Below are 22,655 nucleotides of genomic sequence, written 5' to 3' on the forward strand. Positions count from 1 at the left end.
GGTTCTGAATTGTGTGTGTGATATTAGAAAATAAAAGATAAATGAGTGAGAGGAAGCAGAATGATAGTCCCATGGAGAAACCTGTGACACAGTATGTTGCTTGTATATATAAAAAAAGTGTACTGTGTGTTACAGACATTTTTATGGGAGAGGTTTTTGCCTCAGAAGGTTTTCAGATAAGGCCTATTATCTCAAAACATGTACAGATAAGCAGCATATCAACCCATCAGTCAGCCTTCTCATGGTGCATGTGCCTAAACTATTTATTTGCATAGTCTACGCTCATTTCTGCCAGTTGTTTCTGGTTGTGAGGAGTTTATGGCATTCAGAGACAGCTTCACATGCACAAGGGCATTTACGAAACATTCCCTGTGTGGGAAATGTCTGATGGTATTTGAGAAGGGAAATCACCTTGCTTTGGTTCAGTAGGATCCCAAACTACTTGTTTCTTTCCACTTGGTTCACTCCAGTGACAGATTCTGCTGCACCAGTTTTTTACTCTCTCTTGTATAGCTGAGCCATAATTTCCTTAATACGAAGCTGATGGAGCCAGCTATCATATTATCAATGACTGGTACATTACCTTTTCTGCCAGATGTGCTTTGCAGTGGGATGAAAGCTTTCGAAAAACTGCTTCCCCAAATTATTTACCCCAGCTGACCTGTATCTCCATCACGGTGTAGTAGAGGGGGGCCTTCTCTTAGGACAACTGCCATTCAAAGGTATTTTCCTCTAAAGTTATCTATCATTTTTGTGATTCGTGTACTAAAAGCAAAATGTAGGTTCCTTTATTCCTGATGACTACGTTCCTGTACTCCCCCACTTCCTGTCAAGTTAAATGAAGAGAACGTGGAGAACACTTTCAGTACTGATAGCTAGTGAGAGCGGCATTTCAAAACAATGATCCGCTAGCTATTCCACTTTACGAATATGGAGTGTTTGGGTGGAGGCCAAAGGCAAAGAATGAAAATGTGCAGAGAAGCCTATAGCATGGCTGTCTCTCTCAGTCAAGCCACAATCCCACATCCACAATTAACTGCGTAAAGTAAATACTTACTTGAATATATGGTGGTTGCATTCTCTTGCATTTGCCGGAACTGTTCTCTGTCAGTTCCAGGACCATGTGATAGTGACTGAGTATCCAAATCTGGAGAATTAGTTCTGGTGTCCATCTCCCCCTTCAGAATCAGCCAACTGGTCTTTAGCTGAACAGAACAAAACCGAACCTTAACCTTTGCATTTATTCTTGCAAATTCACTCACATGGGAATTCTCTGATCAATTTTTATTTATAGTAATATTGTACCAATCATTCCCTTAGTCATAAAAGTGGAAGACAGATCCTATGCAATGCATCATGGGACTGTCTGTTAGAAGTTCTAGTATCAGATACTTAACCTGATCCACCTGGTTGAGAATGGGTTTCCTGTTAATTACCGCTGTTACTCTGTCCTCGTTTCAGAACATCTGCATTTTTTAAAATTAAACTATTAATGCCCACAAGTGAATCAATATTACTTTTTCTCACTTTAAAATAAATACATTGAATAAAAACACCTCCACTGAACCACCAATGAACGTGCCTAGATTGAGTAAATGCATGAACTTATTGCATTAGTTCAATTCTTCCTAGTTTTTGCCTCCCCTAATTGTTCCATCACTTGTCAAATTTAGATTGTAAGCACTTTGGGGGAGGTGCAATATCTTTCTATATTTTCTGTGGATCAAACAAACATTTGCTGCTATTAAATAACTAGAATAAATGATCAATAAAAATAAAATATCTAAAAAATAAAAAAGATTTTAAAATGGTACCATTGAGAAACACTAACATCCTTCATGTTTTTCCTGCATTCTGGACATTACCTTCCTATTGTCCTGATCAAAACTTCCATCCTCCCCCTCTGATCTTCTTACTGTTAGAATATAAAATCCATTGTAAGAGTTAAAACAGCATCATGTCATTTTTTTTCCATTTTGACTGTAATCATATTGCAGGTTTCTGAAAAGAATAAAATGATCCATACAAATGAAGGGATATGAGAAGTTGGAAGTGTACTGGTACAATATCTTCGACTCATTTAAGCCATTATGAAATTATTAAAATGATTCAATGCTGTAAATTCCCAGTATAAGCATAAAATCTACTCTTCCAAGCATTTTAAAGTACCATTTTTTAGGGAAGATGCTACTTTCTGAGGCTTGACTGGAGGGAAAAAAAATATAATTTATCTCATGGCTACACTAGAGCGTTGACAGTGATGCAGTTGCACCGATGCTGCTGTGAGCTCTCTAATGTAGGCTCTCTAAGCTGATGGGAGAGAGCTCTCCTGTCGGATTAACTAGTCCAGCCCCCATGCCTGCCAACATCGCGCTTCCACACCGGCACTTATGTCGGTGTAACTTATGTCGCTCAGGGGTGTGATTTATTCACCCTCAAGTGACATAAATTATGCCAACATAAGCTGTAGGGTAGACATAGCCTTAGAAACAGATTGTGACTCTGCCTAACCCAGCTGTCCAGGGCAGCAAGCCACTTCTTTCCTGTGTTGCCATGTTAATGCTCTCCACAGGGTAGCTTGGGTCTAGTGGGTTTTATACCTGGTCCTCATTCCTCTCCCCCAGCAGGGAGGGTACAGAAAATGGATTCGCCACCTCAAAATGTCAGCCAGCAAAGCTAAACCACTGCGGGAGGGTTAGGGGTAGGGAGTAAGCTGTCCCCCTACAAAGGGCTGCAGTAAATCATTTCACTGTCAGGAGCAGAGTCACATTCTGAGTCACAATTCCTTTCCCAGCCTCCTCCTGGGCTGTGTGTTACTCTGACACAAGGCAGATACAAAACTTTCAATCCAGCCCTTAATGATCAACATCATGGCGTTAGCAAGAGCAGAGTCTGCCTAAGGGTTGTGATTACCAACACCACTGCAGAAAAAGACAACCAAAGTGCAGCCTGTATTTTCTGAATGTATCAATTTGCTAAAGAATTGTCTGTTGAAATTTCTTTTGCTGACACTAAACTTGCCACTATGCAGTACTTTGTATTGAGTTACCAAAAAATCTTGCCATTAGAAGGGCCGGTCTCCACTTCCTTTTCTGGCCATTTCATGTCCTTTATTTTCAGACAGATACAGATGTAGTTGTAAATGATACTGATCTGCACCCCAAAAATGATTTCACAACCAGCAGATTTTGCAGACATACACACGCCAAATTGCATAGAACAACTTGCCAAAGTTTGGAGACTCAACGTTTTAAAACATTGATGGATGCACCTTTTTAAAGGTGTCATAATGGTCACAGTGGGGTGGCAACAACTCTTCCCTCCCTAGTCTCCGGCTCCTCACCCAGCATGTCTGCAGATATTTCATATGGTTTCTGCCCTTCTTGGGCAGACTGCATCTGCCATTAGCACTCAGGTGCTACACCTTTGCATCCCCTAAACCCCCACATAAAGCCAAAATTTAGATCTATGTTTGTATCTGTATGTAGCGGAGTGAAACTCCTATCCCAAAAAGTTGGAAACGGTGAACATTATATTGTCCCATGCATGGAGCAGAGGGTAAGTGGAAAAAAACTTTGAAAGACAGCTCTTGTCATATACACCTTGTACACAATAGGATGCAGGGCTGCTACTAGCCACAGAGCTTTCTTCTCAGAGATACACACCAGATGCACTTCACTATAAGACCTTTTAATGTACTGCATGGTACCGTTGATGTTAGCGTACATAAGGTATTTTACACAGAGCACTGCCTAGTGGCTGAAGGGTATAATACAGGTTAGCATTCCATTACATCATCCCCTTCCTGAAGGTGCTTTAATGAGCTTTTTGTCAAGATTAATGCTGTATGAAATGCTAACAGAGAACAGGAGGAACTTAATCTTACAGTATATTTCTAAGCAAATGATCCACACATTTTAACCTGAATCTTGAAAACAGTGGTCAAAATATAGGGTCTGATGCTGCTTGGAACTCCAGTGGGCAGACTTCAGCACTAGCTGGGAGTCCAGTCAAAGCCAATGGGGCAAAAGATGAATGCCAGGGTCTGCCCAGGCAGTGTTCCTTGAATCTTAGGCACCTAAATCTACATCAAGGCACCTACATCAAAGTGACCTGACATGTAGAGGTGCTGTGCATTGGCTTCTGTGAAAATTGGGCTACTCAGCCCCTCTGAAAATCAGGTCCTTTTTATATGGACGTCTAAATATGGACTCCAGGAGCCCAAGTTCAACCATTTGAGCTCTCTGTTTGGATCAGTGCTAAAATTCATGAAGGTCAAACTCTTCTTAAAAGGATTAATATTGAATCCAATGTTTTGAAAATATGAAGATACTAAAAAAGAAAAAAGCAATACCACCCTCCCCAGCTTTCCCATCCAAATTCACAGCCTGAAATCATGCATGTGACATTTTTCCAGCCCATTTTTATTTTGAATCTAGGCGTTTAGAACAGGAACACAGAGGCTCTTAGCCACAACAAATCTGCTGGGCACTGCTGTAATTGAGACCTTTCAAAGTCAAATGTTTTGGAAGAGTTCTTGCACTTTTTGTTTTAGAGAACATTTTTGTGCTTGTTTGTTCAAACTTGGTTTCTTCAACAAGAGAATGTTCTCTGGCTCCAACTCCTGAATGTCCTACTTCAATGCCCCTTTAGCTTAAGAAGCTGAATCATCAGTTGCTAATGTGTTTGTTCTTTAGCAAAAAGATTTACACAACTTCTGCTGGGAGCTCCTCCGGAACAAAAGGTTGTTTCCATTAGTCTCTCCATAGAAATGGATACTTCATCACTCTCAGTTTTTGTTTTCATTTAGAATAAATTAGTAGGTGCACTCCTGTAGAAACCCAGCTAGCCTCCATTTTCTACACGCCCTTTCAGAACCTTGTTTATATATAAAACAAAGATTAAAATACATCTCCTCAGGGTACCACAGAGATGTCTGAAAGACCTGCATATTAACAAATAGGACCTCTCACACCAATGTATATCAGGAATAACTTTGCTGAAGTCAGTGTAGTTACACCAGTATAAAACTGACAGAGGAGAATCTGGCCCTTGGTTGTGTACGTCAGCATGGAGGCTGACACAGAAAACCTATGGCCATGAAGAAAAACTCCCTTTTTCAGAGTCATTTTGGCAAACCAGAGGCAGCTATAAAATAACATGGAACAGGACGTTAGGGCCAGATCCTCAGCTGGTGTAAATCCATGTCCTACTGAAGTCAATGAAACTATACCGATTTACACCAGCTGAGGATTTGGCTTTGTGTTTTGCTAGTGATTTTCCCCAAACTCACTCCAATGATTCAGGCCTTTTTGCCTTGTCAGTAGCTTTTTGCTTTGCTTCACTATTTATTACCAATGATTTGTAGCTCTGCAAAGGAGGAGAAATTAAAGGCTTTGGATAGACTTTAATGTTTGCTATTTATCCTAAAGCCAAGCGCTCAAATAAATGGATTCCATCTCATTGACACTGAGGTGACCCTGGTATGTGCAATGCAGATACTGTGAGCTGAAAACATCTATCAAAGCCCAAACGATAAAGCATATTAAAGCACGACTGGACCTTGCTTTGTTCTGAAGCTTAACCAGAACAGTCTAAGAGGTTATTTAAATGTCAATGATTTAAACCTGTTTATGCAGTTGCCTAGCATCAGACACTTCAGACATGGAGAACGTGTGCACGCCTGACTCACTGTATTCAATCTCAGTTTGACTGATAACGGCAATAGTGTTGATGCAATATACTTAAACTTCTGTAAGGCATTTGACTTTGTGCCACACAACATTTTGATTACAAAACTAGAATGATATAAAATGAACATGGCACACATTAAATGGATTAAAAACTGGCTAACTGATAGGCATCTAAATGTAACTGTACATGGGAAATCATCCAGCGGGTTTATTTCTAGTTGGGTCCTGCAGGATGGTTCTTGGCCCTGAACTACCATTTTTATTAACGACCTGGAAGAAAACAAACTCATCACTGCTAAAGTTTTCAGACGACACAAAGGCCTAGTCTACACTATGATTTTAGGTCGAATTTAGCAGCGTTACCTTGATTTAACCCTGCCCCCGTCCACACGACAAAGCCCTTTTTTTCCAACTTAAAGGGCTCTTAAAATCGATTTCTTTACTCCACCACTGACGAGGGGATTAGCGCTGAAATTGGACTTGTCGGGTCGAATTTGGGGTAGTGTGGACACAATTCGATGGTATTGGCCTCCAGGAGCTATCCCAGAGTGCTCCATTGTGACCGCTCTGGACAGCGCTCTCAACTCAGATGCACTGGCCAGGTAGACAGGAAAAGTCCCGCGAAATTTTGAATTTCATTTTCTGTTTGGCCAGCGTGGCGAGCTGATCAGCACAAGTGACCATGCAGAGCTCATCAGCAAAGGTGACCATGGAGTCCCAGAGTCGCAAAGAGCTCCAGCATGGAGGTACAGGATCTGATCGCTGTATGGGGAGACGAATCCATGCTAGCTGAATTCCGTTCCAGTGAAAAAAATGCCAAAACATTTGAAAAAATTTCCAAGGGCATGTAGGACAGAGGCTATAACAGGGACTCGCAGCAGTGCTGCGTGAAAATTAAGCTCAGGAAAGCTTACCAAAAAAACAGAGAGGCAAACGGCCGCTCCGGGTCACAGCTCCAAACATGCCACTTCTATGATGAGCTGCATGCCATTCTAGGGGGTGCAACAACCATTACCCCAACCCTGTGCTTTGACTCCGTCAATGCATTAGAACGCAACACGGAAGCGGGTTTTGGGGATGAGGAAGATGATGAGGAGGAGGCTGAAGATGATGATGAGGAGGCTGAAGATAGCTCACAGCAAGGAAGCGGAGAAACCGGTTTCCCCAACAGTCAGGATCTGTTTCTCACCCTGGACCTGGAGCTAGTACCCCCCAAACCCAAGGTGGGCTCCCGGACCCTGAAAGCGGAGAAGTGACCTCTGGTGAGTGTACCTTTGTAAATATTATATATGGTTTAAAAGCAAGCGTGTTTAATGATTAATTTGCCCTGGCATTCGCAGCCAGTACAGCTACTGGAAAAGTCTGTTAACGTGTCTGGGGATGGAGCGGAAATCCTCCAGGGACATCTCCATTAAGCTCTCCTGGATGTACTCCCAAAGCCTTTGCAAAAGGTTTCTGGGGAGGGCAGCCTTATTCCGTCCTTCATGGTAGGACACTTTACCACGCCAGGCCAGTAGCACATAGTCGGGAATCATTGCATAACAAAGCATTGCAGCATATGGTCCCAGTGTTTGCTGGCATTCAAACAACATCCGTTCTTTATCTGTCATCCTCAGAAAAGTGATATCATTCATGGTCACCTGGTTGAAATAGGGTGGTTTTATTAAGCGGACATTCAGAAGTGCCCATTCCTGCTGGGCTGTTTGCCTGTGGCTGAACAGAAATGTTCCCCACTCTTAGCCACACAGTGGGGGAAGGGTGAAGCCATCATCCTAGAGAGTTGGGTGTGTGTGTGTGTGTGGGGGGGGGGTTAGTTGGGTTTGTGCTACACGTTAACCCGGAAACTGCAGCCCCTCCTTTTAAATTGCCAACCCATTTTAAATGGCCAACCCAACGGCTGCTTGGTATGGGAAATGAGGGCGCTGCTGCTTGAAACCATTCCCACATGTTATGGAGGTTAAAGAAGCCAAAAGACTTGTGGCTTACCATGGCTGCCTGCAAGCCGAATTCTGTTGCCCGGCCCTGCGTGAGTGATCTCTCACACCAAACTGGCAGGCCCTCAATATAAATAAGAGGCAAGATGAGACCTTGTAACGAAAGCACATGTGGTATGTAATGTTAACAGCAAGGTTTACCGTTAAAGAGTGTACCCATTGTTCTATAAAATGTGTCTTTTTAACTACCACTCTCCCTTTTTTTTCTCCACCAGCTGCATATGTTTCTCCTTCCCAGAGGCTAGCGAAGATTAGAAGGCGAAAAAAACGCACTCGGGATGAAATGTTCTCTGAGCTCATGCTGTCCTCCCACACTGACAGCGCACAGCAGAATGCGTGGAGGCAGACAATGTCAGAGTGCAGGAAAGCACAATATGAACGCGAGGAGAGGTGGCGGGCTGAAGAGAGTAAGTGGCGGGCTGAAGAGAGTAAGTGGCGTCAGCTTGCTGACAGAAGGCAGGAGTCAATGCTCAGGCTGCTGGAGGATCAAACTCTCATGCTCCAGCATATGGCTGAGCTGCAGGAAAGGCAGTAGGAGCACAGACCACTGCTACAGCCCCTGTGTAACCAACCACCCTCCTCCCCAAGTTCCATAGCCTCCTCACCCAGACGCCCAAGAACGTGGTAGGGGGGGGCTCCTGCCACCCAGCCACTCCACCCCAGAGGATTGCCCAAGCAACAGAAGGCTGGCATTCAATAACTTTTAAAATTTTAAAGTGCAGTGTGGCCTTGTCCTTCCCTCCTCCCCCACCCCACCTGGTGCTTCCCTCCTCCCCCATCTCTCCCGGGCTTGGCAGTTATCCCCCTATTTGTGTGATGAATTAATAAAGAATGCATGAATGTGAAGCAACAATGACTTTATTGCCTCTGCAAGCGGTGATCGAAGGGGGGAGGGGAGGATGGTTAGCTTACAGGGAAGTAGAGTGAACCATGGGGGAGGGGATCATCAAGGAGAAAAAAACAGAACTTTCACACTGTAGCCTGGTCAGTCATGAAACTGGTTTTCAAAGCTTCTCTGATGCGCACCGCGCCCTCCTGTACTCTTCTAACCGCCCTAGTGTCTTGCTGCATGTAATCAGCGGCCAGGCAATTTGCCACTACCTCCCACCCCGCCATAAACGTCTCCCCCTTACTCTCACAGATATTGTGAAGCACACAGCAAGCAGTAATAACAATGGGGATATTGGTTTCGCTGAGGTCTATCCGAGTCAGTAAACTGCGCCGGCGCGCTTTTAAACGTCCAAATGCACATTCTACCACCATTCTGCACTTGCTCAGCCTATAGTCGAACAGCTCCTGACTACTGTCCAGGCTGCCTGTGTATGGCTTCATGAGCCATGGCATTAAGGGGTAGGCTGGGTCCCCAAGGATAACTATAGGCATTTCAACATTCCTAATGGTTATTTTCTGGTCTGGGAAGAAAGTCCCTTCCTGCAGCTTTTGAAACAGACCAGAATTCCTGAAGATGCGAGCGTCATGTACCTTTCCCAGCCATCCCACGTTGATGTTGGTGAAATGTCCCTTGTGATCCACCAGTGCTTGCAGCACCATTGAACAGTACCCCTTTTGGTTTATGTACTCGTTGGCTTGGTGCTCCAGTGCCAAGATAGGGATATGGGTTCCGTCTATCGCCCCACCACAGTTAGGGAATCCCATTGCAGCAAAGCCATCCACTATGGCCTGCACATTTTCCAGAATCACTACCCTTGATATAAGCAGCTCTTTGATTGCATTGGCTACTTGGATTACAGCAGCCCCCACAGTAGATTTGCCCACTCCAAATTGATGCCCAACTGACTGGTAGCTGTCTGGCGTTGCAAGCTTCCACAGGGCTATCGCCATTCGCTTCTCAACTGTGAGGGCTGCTCTCATCTTGGTATTCTGGTGCTTCAGGGCAGGGGAAAGCAAGTCACAAAGTTCCATGAAAGTGTCCTCACGCATGCGAAAGTTTCACAGCCACTGGGAATCATCCCAGACCTGCAACACTATGCGGTCCCACCAGTCTGTGCTTGTTTCCTGGGCCCAGAATCGGCATTCCACAGCATGAATCTGCCCCATTAACACTATGATGTGCACATTGCCGGGGCCCGTACTTTGTGAGAGGTCTATGTCCATGTCCTCATCACTCTCGTCACTGTGCTGCCGTCGCCTCCTCACCTGGTTTTGCTTTTGCAGGTTCTGGTTCTGCATATACTGCAGGATAATGCGTGTGGTGTTTACAGTGCTCATAATTGCCGTGGTGATCTGAGTGGGCTCCATGTTCCCAGTGCTATGGCGTCTCCACTGAAAAAAGGCGCAAAATGATTGTCTGCCGTTGCTCTGATGGAGGGAGGGGCGACTGACGACATGGCTTACCGGGAATTAAAATCAAGAAAGGGGGTGGCTTGCATCAAGGAGAAACACAAGCAACTGTCACATAGAATGGCCCTCTCAAGGATTGAACTCAAAACCCTGGGTTTAGCAGGCCGTTGATTTCATGGAGGGAGGGAGGAAGGGAAGGGGGAGCAAATGAATACAAAACAAATCTGGTCTATTTCTTGTTTTGATCCACTCCATCTATCTTATACATCTTAGGCTGGCAGCAGACGGTGCAGTACGACTGCTAGCCGTCATCATCTCCTGGCTGCTCACCAGAAGACGGTGCAGTATGACTGCCGGCAGGACTCAGTCTCCAGGAGACAAAACTTAAAAGGGGAATGACCTGGCTGAGTCACTCCCATGTCTGCTCAGGCGCCCCTGACCGACCTCACTGAGGTCAGCTAAAAGAGCACCCAGGAGTACGACGATGATGGCTACCAGTCATAATGCACCATCTGCTGCCGAAAAACAATGAGCTGCTGCTGTGTAGCAATGCAGTCCCACATCTGCCAGCACCCAGGAGACATACGGTGACGGTTAGCTGAGCGGGCTCCATGCTTGCCGTGGTATGGTGTCTGCACAGGTAACCTAGGAAAAAAGGCGCAAAACGATTGTCTGCCATTGCTTTCACAGAGGGAGAAAGGGGCCTGACGACATGTACCCAGAACCACCCGCGACACTGTTTTTGCCGCATCTGGCACTGGGATCTCAACCCAGAATTCCAATGGGCAGCAGAGACTGCGGGAACTGTGGGATAGCTACCCACAGCTACCTACAGTGCAATGCTCTGGAAGTCCATGCTAGCCTCGGTACTGTGGACGCAGTCCGCCGACTTAATGCACTTAGAGCATTTTGTGTGGACACACACACAATCGACTGTATAAAACGATTTATAAAAACAGATTTCTATAAATTCGACCTAATTTCTTAGTATAGACATACCCAAAGATTGGAGAAGTAGTAAATAATGAAGAAAAGAGGTCACTTATTCAGAGCGATCTGGATTGCTTAATAAACTGGGCACAAGCAAACAATATGCATTTTAATATGGCTAAAGGTAAATGTATACATCTAAGAACAAAGAATGTAAAAACTAAGAACGTACAGGATGGGGGAATCTGTTCCTGGGAAGCAATGACTCTTGAAAAAGATTTGGGGATCACGGTGGATAATCAATATGAATATGAATTCCCAATGTCACACTGTGGCCAAAAGGGCTAACACAATCCTTGGATGCATAAAAGGGGGAATCAAGAGCACAGAGGGTTTTTAACCTCTCTATTTTGTGCTGGTGTGACTGCTGCTGGAATACGCTGTGAAGTTCTGGTATCTACAATTCAAGAAGGATGTTGAAAAATTTGGAGAGGGCACAGATAAGAGCCATGAAAACGATTAAAAGGTTAAAAATATACCTGACAGTGATAGACTCAAGAAGGTCAATTTATTCAGTTCGGGGTTGACTTGATCAAAGTCTGTAAGTACCTCCACGGGGGGGAAAATATTTGATAATAGGCTTTTTCAGTGTAGCAGGGAAAGGTATAACAAGATCCAATGGGTGGAAGTTGAAGCTAGACAAATTCAGACTTGATGTAAGACATAAATATTTATCAGTGAGAGTAACAGTTGGAGCCATTTACCAAAGGTTGTGGTAGAGTCTTCATCACAGGCAATTTGTAAATCATGATTGACATTTAAAAAAAATATAGGCTCTAGTTCAAAGGAAATTATTTTGGGGAAGTTGTATGGCCTGTGTTTTACAGGAGGTCAGACTAGATGATCACACTCTTCTGACCTTGTAATCTATGAATCAACAGCATCCAGACAGAAGCCTTTCTTTCTTTCTTTCTTTCTTTCTTTCTCAGCTTCCGTAAATCAGTCAGGTCTGATGAAGAACACCATCCAAACTGGAAGAGCCAATGCTCTCCATGAAAAGAAACATGGGTAATTTTCAAAAAGTCAATGATGGGTACAATAGAACACCCTACTTTTGACAGCATAAGTTAAAAAAAACCACTTAAATAAAACCATGAACCCTAATTATGACCAGAGAAAGGTTTTCAAACCCTGATCCTCTTCTTTTCTGAATGTGCAGTCCTCTGCTTATTTGAGCCTGTGATGTATCTGCTGTATTTCCTAAATCTTCACCTCCATTTAAGCCTTGCACCTCTTACTGCTTACCAGTTTAAAGTCAAATTATGGCTACTCCAGAGCAAGTGCAACAAAAGAGAGAAGATGTACGAACCCTTCCATCCTGCCCCCTCCCAACCCACTTTGTGCAGTCAGGCAGAGGGTAGACATAGCTTGGTTGCAGGCTCTGGGCAATGCAAGGGGCTGGGATGGGCAGCTATTGCTGCCAGCAGCACTAGTAGTTACAGAGGAGACATAGCTCATAGGGAAGAGGAATAGGAATGATCCTGTCCTCCCTGGCATAATGGCAGGCCTCTCTCATGACTTGAGCACCTCGCTGTAGAGCATTAAGTAATATGACTATACATCTATCACCTGCAGTTTGCTCCTCTCATTCTTTCTTCAAGGGGAGAAGTGTATGAGCTGTGGAGTGTTTTGTTTTGGTAGGGTGAGGTTTTTTGGGAGAGGGGGAGGTTTGCCTTTGTCTGTGAATATAGAAATATCTCAGAAGTGACCCTTTCCCTTTAGCCTCTCTTATGGGATATCAATTTTCCAAATGCCCTTTTGTGATGCAACCTTGAAATGTGGTATGCCTTATTCATTAAAGGCTACCCACATTTCTTCCTTTAGAATTCTTCAGGGGCTGCTTAATCAGCATGGAAGGGGAAAAGAACCCAGGAGATGCTAAGGCAGTTGGGCAAGTGAATGGAATGACAGGGGATTCTTGATGGAACCTGGGAAACTCCAGGAAAAAAACCACCCACATATGATGTGCTTCCATGATGCAATCTTGGGGTTAGAATTCTCCAATATGGAGAAATTAGGGCAATCAGAGGTTGGTAGCTCCATATAATGGATTTAGCCAAGAAAATTGTTAGAGGTCAGGTAAATGCATTGCAGACACTGACTCTGGTAATCAACACACACAACTGTACACATTGCATGAAAAATAAAAGACTAGCAGAAGAATACAAACTCTGCATTCTTCCCAGCCTGAATAAATCATTTTTGTGGTACTTAACTAGCTGTAGCACTTGTGAACTGTAAAATACTGTCACTTTAAGCTGGGTCTTGAATTTTCAGAAACTGATAGCTGGATTTCACTTCAAAACATTTACAACTTCTATACATCAAACACTGTCTGCTATTTTTAGCAGTTTTTCATGATGCTATCTGGTTCTATTATGAAATTTTCTATTTTGCTGCTTCAATTGAAGCATGCATGATTTGTACAGTTCTTTTTCAAAGTCACGTGTTGTGTCAGATTACTATGTGCCACAAAAACATTTTCTGTATAGTTCTGTTTAGGGACTTAGGTGCCAATCTTGCAATTGGGTCTGCCCATTCAGTTGCAATTGTATGGTGCAGATCAGAAGCCATCTTTGGTCAGATCACAGCCGTTAAAAAGGAATTTGTCCTCAACGGATATAACCTCATTGAAGAATTGTTCTGATATTAAGTAAAAAAATCTTGCCGATGAAAGATGGATATTCAATATGCACCATATATAAATGAACCTAAATGTTTATTTTTTGCTGTAATGCAGAAGCAAAAATTACCTTAAAATTTAGATATTCCCCAGGATCGCCTGAAAGCAGGATAGTAATGTACTATATTTAACATACTATTGTGTCATTCTGATAATAAGCAAATTGCTTTAAGATCAGTATTAGCTTTAAATTAATAATGCACAGCACGACATCACTATTCCAGCCACTTACTGAGTCTTCAGACTTCATGTTATGCAGGGAGTTACAAATTTTCTGTGTTACTTAATTCTTTTCCTTTTTGTTTTTAGAAAATAGGGATTCTGGAATAATTAAATAAGAATACGATAGCACAACTAGTTCAGTGGTAAATATGCACTTCCTTTAACAAGGGCATGCGTAGAAAATACTGCAGCAGAGAAAAGCAGACTGTACCATGCTGTCTGTAGATAGGGGGTTTCCTATAGATGTTATCTTTTACTCCAGTGTCTGAGAAAGAGGAAAGAAAAAGGAAAGAACAAAAGAGTAAGCAAACAGTTTAGACCGTGCTGCTTCTGTTTATTCTAATAAATAAATAAATAAATAAATAATCGCTTGAGCAGAGACCATTCATTCATTTTAATGTGTAGTAACTGCTATTACAATACAATGCAACATTTCTCATCATTAGTACACACTTAAAACATTCTGGGCTGCATAGCTGCCCAAATTTTTCCATCAATCCAAAAGGGATATATTAATATGGCTCCTTACCCATCAGGTCATTTAGTAGATGGGTACTTAAAAAATTCAGCCTAACATCATATCCATAAATTCAACAGACCTGTGCAACCAGCAGTAACATTTAAAGACAATGACATCTTCTAGGTTTAACATCAAATAAAGTTGTCTCTTTGAGCTTCTCCTAGTGCAAACTTGTTTATACACAGAAAAATATGAAGAAGAGTGTAACTCATTCACTTCTGAGATCATGTTTAACAGCTAACATTTTCACTCTTCAGAAGAAATAAGTTTTTTGTTATTGTTGTTCTACAGTTCACAAAGCAATGCAATTTAGGAGAAAATGAACATGTGCCACAATTGAAGATTAAAAGCTAAGCAGTGAATGCCTACCTGGAACATGGAAATGTCTAGGAGCCTGCTGATAGGCAGAAGGCGAAGATTTGCTGTCTGAATACATGGATAAGCTTGGAGTGCTCCGACCACTTTCACTGCCTCCAAAGGGAAGAGCAAAGAAAGCAGATAAAAGAAAAAAATGGAAAGCAAAGTAGAGTACTTCAAGCATAAAAAGCTTACTCAAAATGACTTGTTAATCCAACATTTTTAAATAAATAGTTCTGTGTAAAACCTCAACTTGCTTATTGGCACCATGTCTGGTTTCTGATATGACTCTCTTAGCAAAGGCAATACCATACAGTGGTTCAATCACTAAACAGATCTAGGAACTGGAGTTTGCTATATCAGCAATAATGCATACTTGATGGATAACATCAGGTATAAGCATCAGCCTTGTAGCTCTGCTTTGAAATCTAAAAATCTCTTTTAAAAATGTGATGCTGTTAAAAAAATAAAATAAAAGAATCTCCAGGAATCTGTAGGTCCTTTTTTTTCCAAACGGCTCCTTCATAGCCTTAACTGAGCACATATATTAGGGAATTTTAGCAAAGTTTAAGGTTATGGCATTAAATTATAGCCTGCCCTAAAACCACCAGTGAAATCATTCAGTAATGTTAAATTAGTTCAAAGCAGGACTGCACCAAAAAGCAGCTGCTATGGCTGAGTCATGTCTTATTGGATATATAAATTACAAAATAGACTGTTGTTGAGATCTTGTACTATGTTTATTCTAACTCCCCCCCGATAACTCTCCACAGGATTTTATTCATATGCAGACAGGGTTGGATTATCAAGTCATGGATCTATAATGCCATAGCCAACTTGGCAGAATTTAAAGGTACATAACATTCTATTGATCTGTACCAATTGATACCCTTATTTTGTTAAATACTCTTCAAATACTCCATTTATTTCCTGTCAATTAATCCTCAGAGCACACTCTATGGCATTATAATGCTGCTTGGCAAACAAAAAAGTAAAGCTCTACTTTTTTGGGACTTGTAAAATCCAGTTCATGTGTAGCATTGTTAAACAACTGGTAGCTAAACATGATATTTTTACAAAACATAGAACTGCTGACAATTTGCAGTAACCACTTGGAGCGCAGAATTAATGGATATTAATGATGAAGGTACAGCAGTTCTTTTGAAGAAAGGCCAGCAGCCCAGAATACAGCTTTAGATGTATCATTGAGCATTGCCATGTGGGAGAGAGGGGTTAATGGGTAGCTTTGGGTTAGTAGAAAGCCCATAGCAAAGGTGAAAAATCTGGTAAACTGGGGATGAAGCAGGGGATTGCTAACAATTCACAAAGCCGAGCAGCCTCTGTTGAGGAGTACTGGAGAGACATTAAATACAGTCCCAGAGAATGTCATGTATTCCATCATTTTAACCATAGGCCTGCCGTTGATGGGAGTATTGCTATTGAACCTAATAGGAGCAGGAGAAGGCCACATGGGAACAGAGGAGAGAGCTGTGCATCTCGTGAATATTCCTGCTAATTAATCCATTTTATTGTGGGACTGTTACTTCCTTGTACAGTGTGGAATTAAATGAAGATCATTAAAACTACAAAATAATGAGGAGTCACTGCCATCATTTATCTGGTAGCAATGACTTGATAAGTCGGTAACAACTTTTTAAAAAGTATTCTGCATAGTTCAGAGACTGAAACTGGAACAACATTAGTTGATATTCTCCAAGTACTACCAAGAACGGAGGGCTTGATTGTGGAGTTACTGCAAGCCCTGAGTAAGGGCCAACGTGTCAACGTGCTGCCCTAGGAGCAAACCAGAAGCTAAACTGTGACTGACAGAATCACAGTTTGGTTTCTGGTTCCCATCTTGCTCCAGGGAGAAAGCCAGGTGTGCCAGCCATTTACTGGGCACAGATTACTTCCCCCTCTGTGCCAGCTGAGCTGCTGCACTTGACCCACTCCCTGTCCCTATTAACCCACCTATGTAGCAGCCCTGTAGAAACATCTCTACCCTTTACACTGTACCACACAATGCAGATAGCAAGGGAGTGTCTTATACTCCTTTATCCCCTTGCAATGGGTGCATGGGAGAAATCCCAGCCTCACTCTAAATAACAGGGAGCATGGCATGGGAAATAGCTGCTTTCTGGTTAAGGTTTATGCACCCCATTGTATCCCAGTTATTATCACCCCCATGCAATGTCACATCCCAGGGTAGAGTTTGCCTGGAAAGGTTGCTAAAAAAATCAGAAAGGGCATTTTAAAGTTATGGGGTTTTCAAAAGCTGCCTGTCCTTCGCGTGCTCAAAATTCCTGTATCACTAAACATTTATAATTGGGGTAGTGGAAGGCATGGCCCTTAATACATCACATACCTTGGGCACTTAAAATAGGATAAAAGCCTCACCAGACAGGATTGGGGCCCCATTGTGCTGGGAATCATATAAATACAGACAGAAATCCTCTAGATCAGGCGTTATTTTCCTGTTATGTTCAAGGGACCAGAAGGAAGAATGGAACAGGAGGAGAGAACTTGGGAAGAGAGGAGAGGCAGGAATGCAAACACATGGTACTGAAGGCTGCAATTCTGCCAACTGCTCTGTGTGGGATCCACCTGTGTGGAGTAGTTTGTAAGATCAGGGCCTAGATTTCTATTAAAAGAAAAGGAGGAGGCAAGCTATTCTTGAGGCCCATTATACCATACAAGCTGAGCCACCATTTAAATTATTAAAATTATGTCAAAAATTTGCCACTGACTCTGAAAGTGTGTAGCTGGATTTTGCATTTTACACGCCAAATTATTAATATTTAGCAATAAATCAAACTGAAGGCCAAAGTAAAAGGTCCTATTAGCTTACAACAACCCCTAAGATCCTCTATAATTGTCTCTTGCCTGAAGTTTTCCTGGGTAAAAACTGAGTAAAGACTCCATGTCTGATCCCATAGAATATACAACTACTGGAGAGAGCAGTTTTATAAAGTTTTGGTTTGGTTCTCTGCCATTAACAGGGTGAAAAAATAGAATCATGAACTCTTTCCTGGATTTCATTTTATTTTATTTGGAAAGAATCCTGAAAGGTTTACTTTGAACTTAAGTACCAACCACAGAAACATACTCATGTCTCTTGGCTCTTAACAAGACAGGCTGCCCTTTTAACCTTGTATGTTTGGAGTGTAATGACTAGACCTCAAAACATCATCCCCTCTCATGCCATTCCATGGCTGGTCAGGAAGAATACCGTGTCTTTTTGTACCTCCTCATTCTCAGCAGCATGCTGCTTATTGTCAATCCCTTACATTTCCAATCTAGCCATTGACACTGCAGAATTGTATTTTTGTCTTGGAGGATGGGGGGTCTGGCAAGAATTTTGCAGATTCACAAAGCAGCTAGAAGGCTATTGTAAGGGTTGTATGCCTGAAAATCCTTCCTGCCCTGGAACTCTTCAACATGCACAGTCACCACTGGCCCCAAAACGGCAATTCCAGAAATTATTTCTGAAATTGGGTCATTTTACATGTCCACATGTTAAGCACATGAAATTGGTTTTTATTTGAAGTCTTGAAAACTGCAATGATGTTTTCCAAGCTTTCAAAGCCAGTGAGTACTAACGTGGAATAAAAAGGACACGTCCTGGAAAATGTGGTTCTTAAATTAAGAAAGGCAAGGCACACTCCACTGCATTATAAAGGTGGGATTTTCCAAAGCTCTCAGCATTGGCCTGACTCTCACTGACTCCATTGCATCAACGGGAACATAGTTAGACCAATCCTGAGTGCTTTTAAAAATCCTTACATTTCTGAATTGTGATGGGCAGTAACTGTGGGATAAGTAAAGCTGCATTCTTACCAAGGCTGTCACAGAAGTCAGAGAAGTCACTTTTATGATTAAAAACAAACAAAAAACACCCAACCTAGACACAACCAGATGATTTGAGGACTTTTGTGTGTGAGTAAATGTGATAGTGGAGGGTCAAACGTATTACACATGCCAAGATAAACTGTGGATGGTAAAGAGAGCAGAAACTCACTGACAACATTCTTATGGCCAAAAAAAGGGCCAACCCGGTGAATTGTCAGTGAAGGCCTATGGCAAAGCCCATTGTCAAGAGAAACGCCTACTGGTGTGGTGAGGTTTCTCTCGCTCAGCCAAGCACAGCTCTAATTATTTTGAACTGAAATGGTAAAAAAAAAAAAAAAAAATCTTATTTTGAGCCCACGGCACTTGACAATAGTTTATCTATATTCCCATGACTTTTGCTCTTCTCACTATGATCTCTCCATAGCTTTTCCTACATTTTTACAAACAGAGAAGGTAATGTCAAACATTTATCAAGATAAAGAAGAAGGGCATCCTAGTATTTAGAACAAGGCACTTGGGGATCTCAGATCTCCTTTTTTATTATTTGCGGTGACACTCATTCAATGTACAACAAGGGGAAACTATGTAATACTTATTTAACCCATATGTAAATTGTATAAAAATACTTACCTACACCTCATAGGAGAGTTGTGAGTCTTAGTTAATAAATATTTGCAAAGGGCTCTAAGCTCCTTGATAACCGGTGCTACAGAAGTGCAAAATATTATTATTTTGGCTGTTTTAGTAATTATTATTTTGTTAATAATAATTACTAAACAGGCTGCCACTTGATGGATTGTTTTCCAAACGACAGCAATAAATAATTACTGCTGCAAGTGGCAATGACAGGTAGTCATGAAAATACACTGGTTTAAGTGTGATCATATAGAAGTGCTGCTAAGCAACTGTCAATTGACTTTCAAATGAGAACATTCCACACTGTGTAATCATGCAGTGCAGTACACAGACAGGTTTTCCAGCTAAATGCATCAACTCTGATAAAACTGTCTAGCTTTACAGTACACATAAAACTGTATCCAAGCAGAGACTCATGTGATACAAGAGTGTGCTTCAGCCCTCCTAGAAGTGGGGGGACAGAATCTTTGTAGGTAGATTGTCTGTTAAAAATGGCATCACTTTGTTTACATTTGTTCTTTTTCTCCAGAATTCTCTTTTGGGGCTCACGTTTGCAGGGTATGGGCCTGATTCTGCTCTTATTTACACCAATGTACAGTGCACCTGCAGGGAGTCACCTCCTTTCCTATAACTGCTCCTATGACAAAGCTTTGCTTCATCAACTCAAATAGGACACAAAGATAGAGGATACAAAAGTAACTGAAAATGCTTGTGATTCGTTCCCGTTTGCTTCCCCTTCCTCCCCACATTAATCCTAGTGGAAGGATGTTGTTGTGATCATTCAACACCCTGCCTTCCTTTCTAATGTTTAAACAACATGCCAAGCAAAAGTACACTCTGCCTCAAAGGTTCCAGAGATTCCCCCATCACAGTGGCCTGTCTCCAGCATGCAGAACATTAACAATTAATGTGCCCTTTGTGAAATATTTTGACAGGAACGAGCATCAATTTATCCAAATAAATAACAATAAAGTTTCTGTGCTTTAAAGTAAATGGGCCAGATTCACAGCTGAGCAATGGAGCTATGCTGATTTAACCAGCTGCGGACCTGGCCCAATAGATGTTAACAGTGTTAAAAATGGACTAGCTCTTTAAATATATTGTAAGAAAGATGTATTTGATCCTCTAGGGTGTTAATGTCCCTTATTCCAATATCCGGTTAGGGTCATTAAAACATGGAAACAAAGTTAAATATTTCTGTAAACGACAATAAACAAAATTTACAATTATTTCCACCCCCTCCCCCATCTTCAGATTTTTTTTCCCCTTTGGAAAAAACATTGAACAGTCACTGAAAAAAACACAGCAGGTCCCAGAGACTCACATGGTATGTGAAGAAAGCACTCACACAAAATTAAGACAGACTATCCTGTTGGAAGCCATGCTTGCACAAAGAAAGTCAAAACACACTTGGAGAGGTTATCACAGCACAGTCGGCATTCCTGGGCCTTACCTTTGAAGAAAGGGATGTAATGATGTCTGAATGTAGATGTAGGGCTTGGGTGTTGGGGCAGGGAGATGCAGCTACTGGTACCAAGAGTCTGAGTACCAGCTAGGGGGCAACAAAGAGTAAGTGAAAATAAACTATTTTGTTCACTTACTGAAAGCCACAAAATATTCCTAGCAACGACACTCTTCTCACAGGAGCAGTTTTCTCTTGATGACATACAAACTTGGAAAGTATATTTTAGCTCCAGTCTGTCTTCTTGTTTCTAAAACAACGCAGGTCATAGTATGCAGTTTGGTAAGGGACAGAGACTTTCCATGAATGGAAAGAGAATAACACACAAATTGCTGATAACTATGTCCTGGGTTACCTCGGAGGTCAGACTAGATAATCAGCAGGGCCAGATTTACACCTTACGCACCACTAGTCACAGCATCTTCAGTGCCCCCCTGCCTACAGCTGATTTTTGTGTTTTCTGTAAAAAATGTAATTAAAAAAAATATATAAACACAGCCTCCCCGGGAAGGCACGAGACCCTCCGCCACACACGGCGCTCCCAGCCCGAGCCAGGGCGCAGCCCACCCGCTCCAGGCTAGGCGCAAGGCGGGGACTGTTCCTCTCCCCACAGTGAGTGGTCCCCGAGTGTCTTCTGTCCCTCCTGCAGCCCAGCGTGGCAGCTCTCCCTGTGCAACTGAATGGGGCGCCAGCCATGCCCTTCCCTCTCCCTCCATGGCACGGGCGGAGGCAGTGGGGTGGCTGAGATTGGGAAGGGGCTGGGACACTCCCAGCTACTTCAGCAGCCGCCCCACCCGGCTGCGGCTCACAGCGCCCCCCAGAGGGGCTGACTTGGATGCTCACTCTGCCCTAGCCCCACATGCTGGGCGGCAGCCTGGCCTCCTGTAGGAGAGCTGTACGTATTAACTTTTAACTTTTAGACACCCCTAGGCACGTGCCTACTGTGCCTAATTGGAAATCTGGCCCTGATGATCAGAATGATCCTGTCTGGCTTTGGAACCTATGAATTTAATAGGTGGAACATCAGAAAATATTCCAGAAGAGCATAACCTTACGATAAAACGCGCTGAGGAAAATCAGTGTTTTCAAAAGCTGCAACAGGGATGACGTGTTCATAAAGGGTCACAGTGGAATGAAATGGGGACAGCCAACATCTCTTTCTTTGCTAGGAACTTTGTTAGGGCAAGGTCCAGCTCCCACTGAAGTTGCTATTTTGCTATTAGCTTAAAGGATACAGGATCAAGCCCACAATGCAGGAAAATACTTAAGCACATGCCTAACTTTAAGCATCTGAGGAGCCCCACTGAAGCCCTTTTTTGTTGCTCTGAGGGCTAATACAGTCAAAACAACAAATACAGGTTAAAAATTCTTGCAGCCCCTTCCCGCCCCCCCAAAGTCATACAGATTTATAACCCACTTTGGGTTGGGAATTGTTTATGTTTTCCTTCCCCTCCCAACCCTACTCCCATTGCGTGCAACCAAGCAGAATCCTGACGGAGCTGCTAGAGTCTCAGGAGAGACCAAGTCACTCTCCGCAGTGGATCTTCGATACTTTACTTTTTTTCACCCCCATCAAAGATTGTATGAACTATGAGACACAATTTTCTGTAAATGATTTCTGTAACCCATAAAACTTTCATTTGCATTAAGATTTCCATTTGAATGAAAGCTTATTGATGAAGAATCCCCTGATGTTCACAATGAGTTTCTGATCTTGAAGTAAAACACTCTTTAAGCCCCAATCATTCATCAATATTTCTGTTAAGTTCATAGAGTGACCTGGGAAATTATGTAACTCTTTATTGAGGAGCTTTACGGCCTATTTTTTAAGGGCCAAATCCTGCAAAAGCCCAACTATAAATGCAGGGTATCCTGACATAAATCAGAAGGGGCCCAGAGGTGTATCACTGCTGCTACTATGACCCCTGGCTGTAACAGGGGCTGCTGC

The 22,655-nt window shown here is 42.5% G+C and overlaps 1 protein-coding gene across 21 annotated transcripts in view; it reads right to left on the bottom strand.

The window, feature by feature from the left end:
- Nucleotides 1-22,655, bottom strand: part of ABLIM2 (actin binding LIM protein family member 2) — a 201,552-nt gene that overhangs the window by 35,136 nt on the left and 143,761 nt on the right. For 5 of the 21 annotated variants that reach the window (XR_010601582.1, XM_008179375.4, XM_008179376.4 and 2 more), the window contains 5 exons: nucleotides 20,699-20,797; nucleotides 14,773-14,874; nucleotides 14,095-14,148; nucleotides 1,866-1,915; nucleotides 1,058-1,205 (listed from right to left, as the gene is read on the bottom strand). Coding sequence is in view for 20 of the 21 variants with exons in the window: in XM_008179375.4 (XP_008177597.2) it covers nucleotides 1,058-1,205; nucleotides 1,866-1,915; nucleotides 14,095-14,148; nucleotides 14,773-14,874; nucleotides 20,699-20,797 (453 nt within the window). In the remaining variant the exon portion in view is untranslated. The remainder of the gene's footprint in view (nucleotides 1-1,057; nucleotides 1,206-1,865; nucleotides 1,916-14,094; nucleotides 14,149-14,772; nucleotides 14,875-20,698; nucleotides 20,798-22,655) is intronic. The other 16 variants (XM_065597102.1, XM_042855511.2, XM_024100042.3 and 13 more) reach the window with 9 other exon arrangements.

The sequence above is a fragment of the Chrysemys picta genome, chromosome 5 (genome assembly GCF_011386835.1).
Source record: "Chrysemys picta bellii isolate R12L10 chromosome 5, ASM1138683v2, whole genome shotgun sequence".
Lineage (NCBI taxonomy): Eukaryota > Metazoa > Chordata > Testudines > Emydidae > Chrysemys > Chrysemys picta.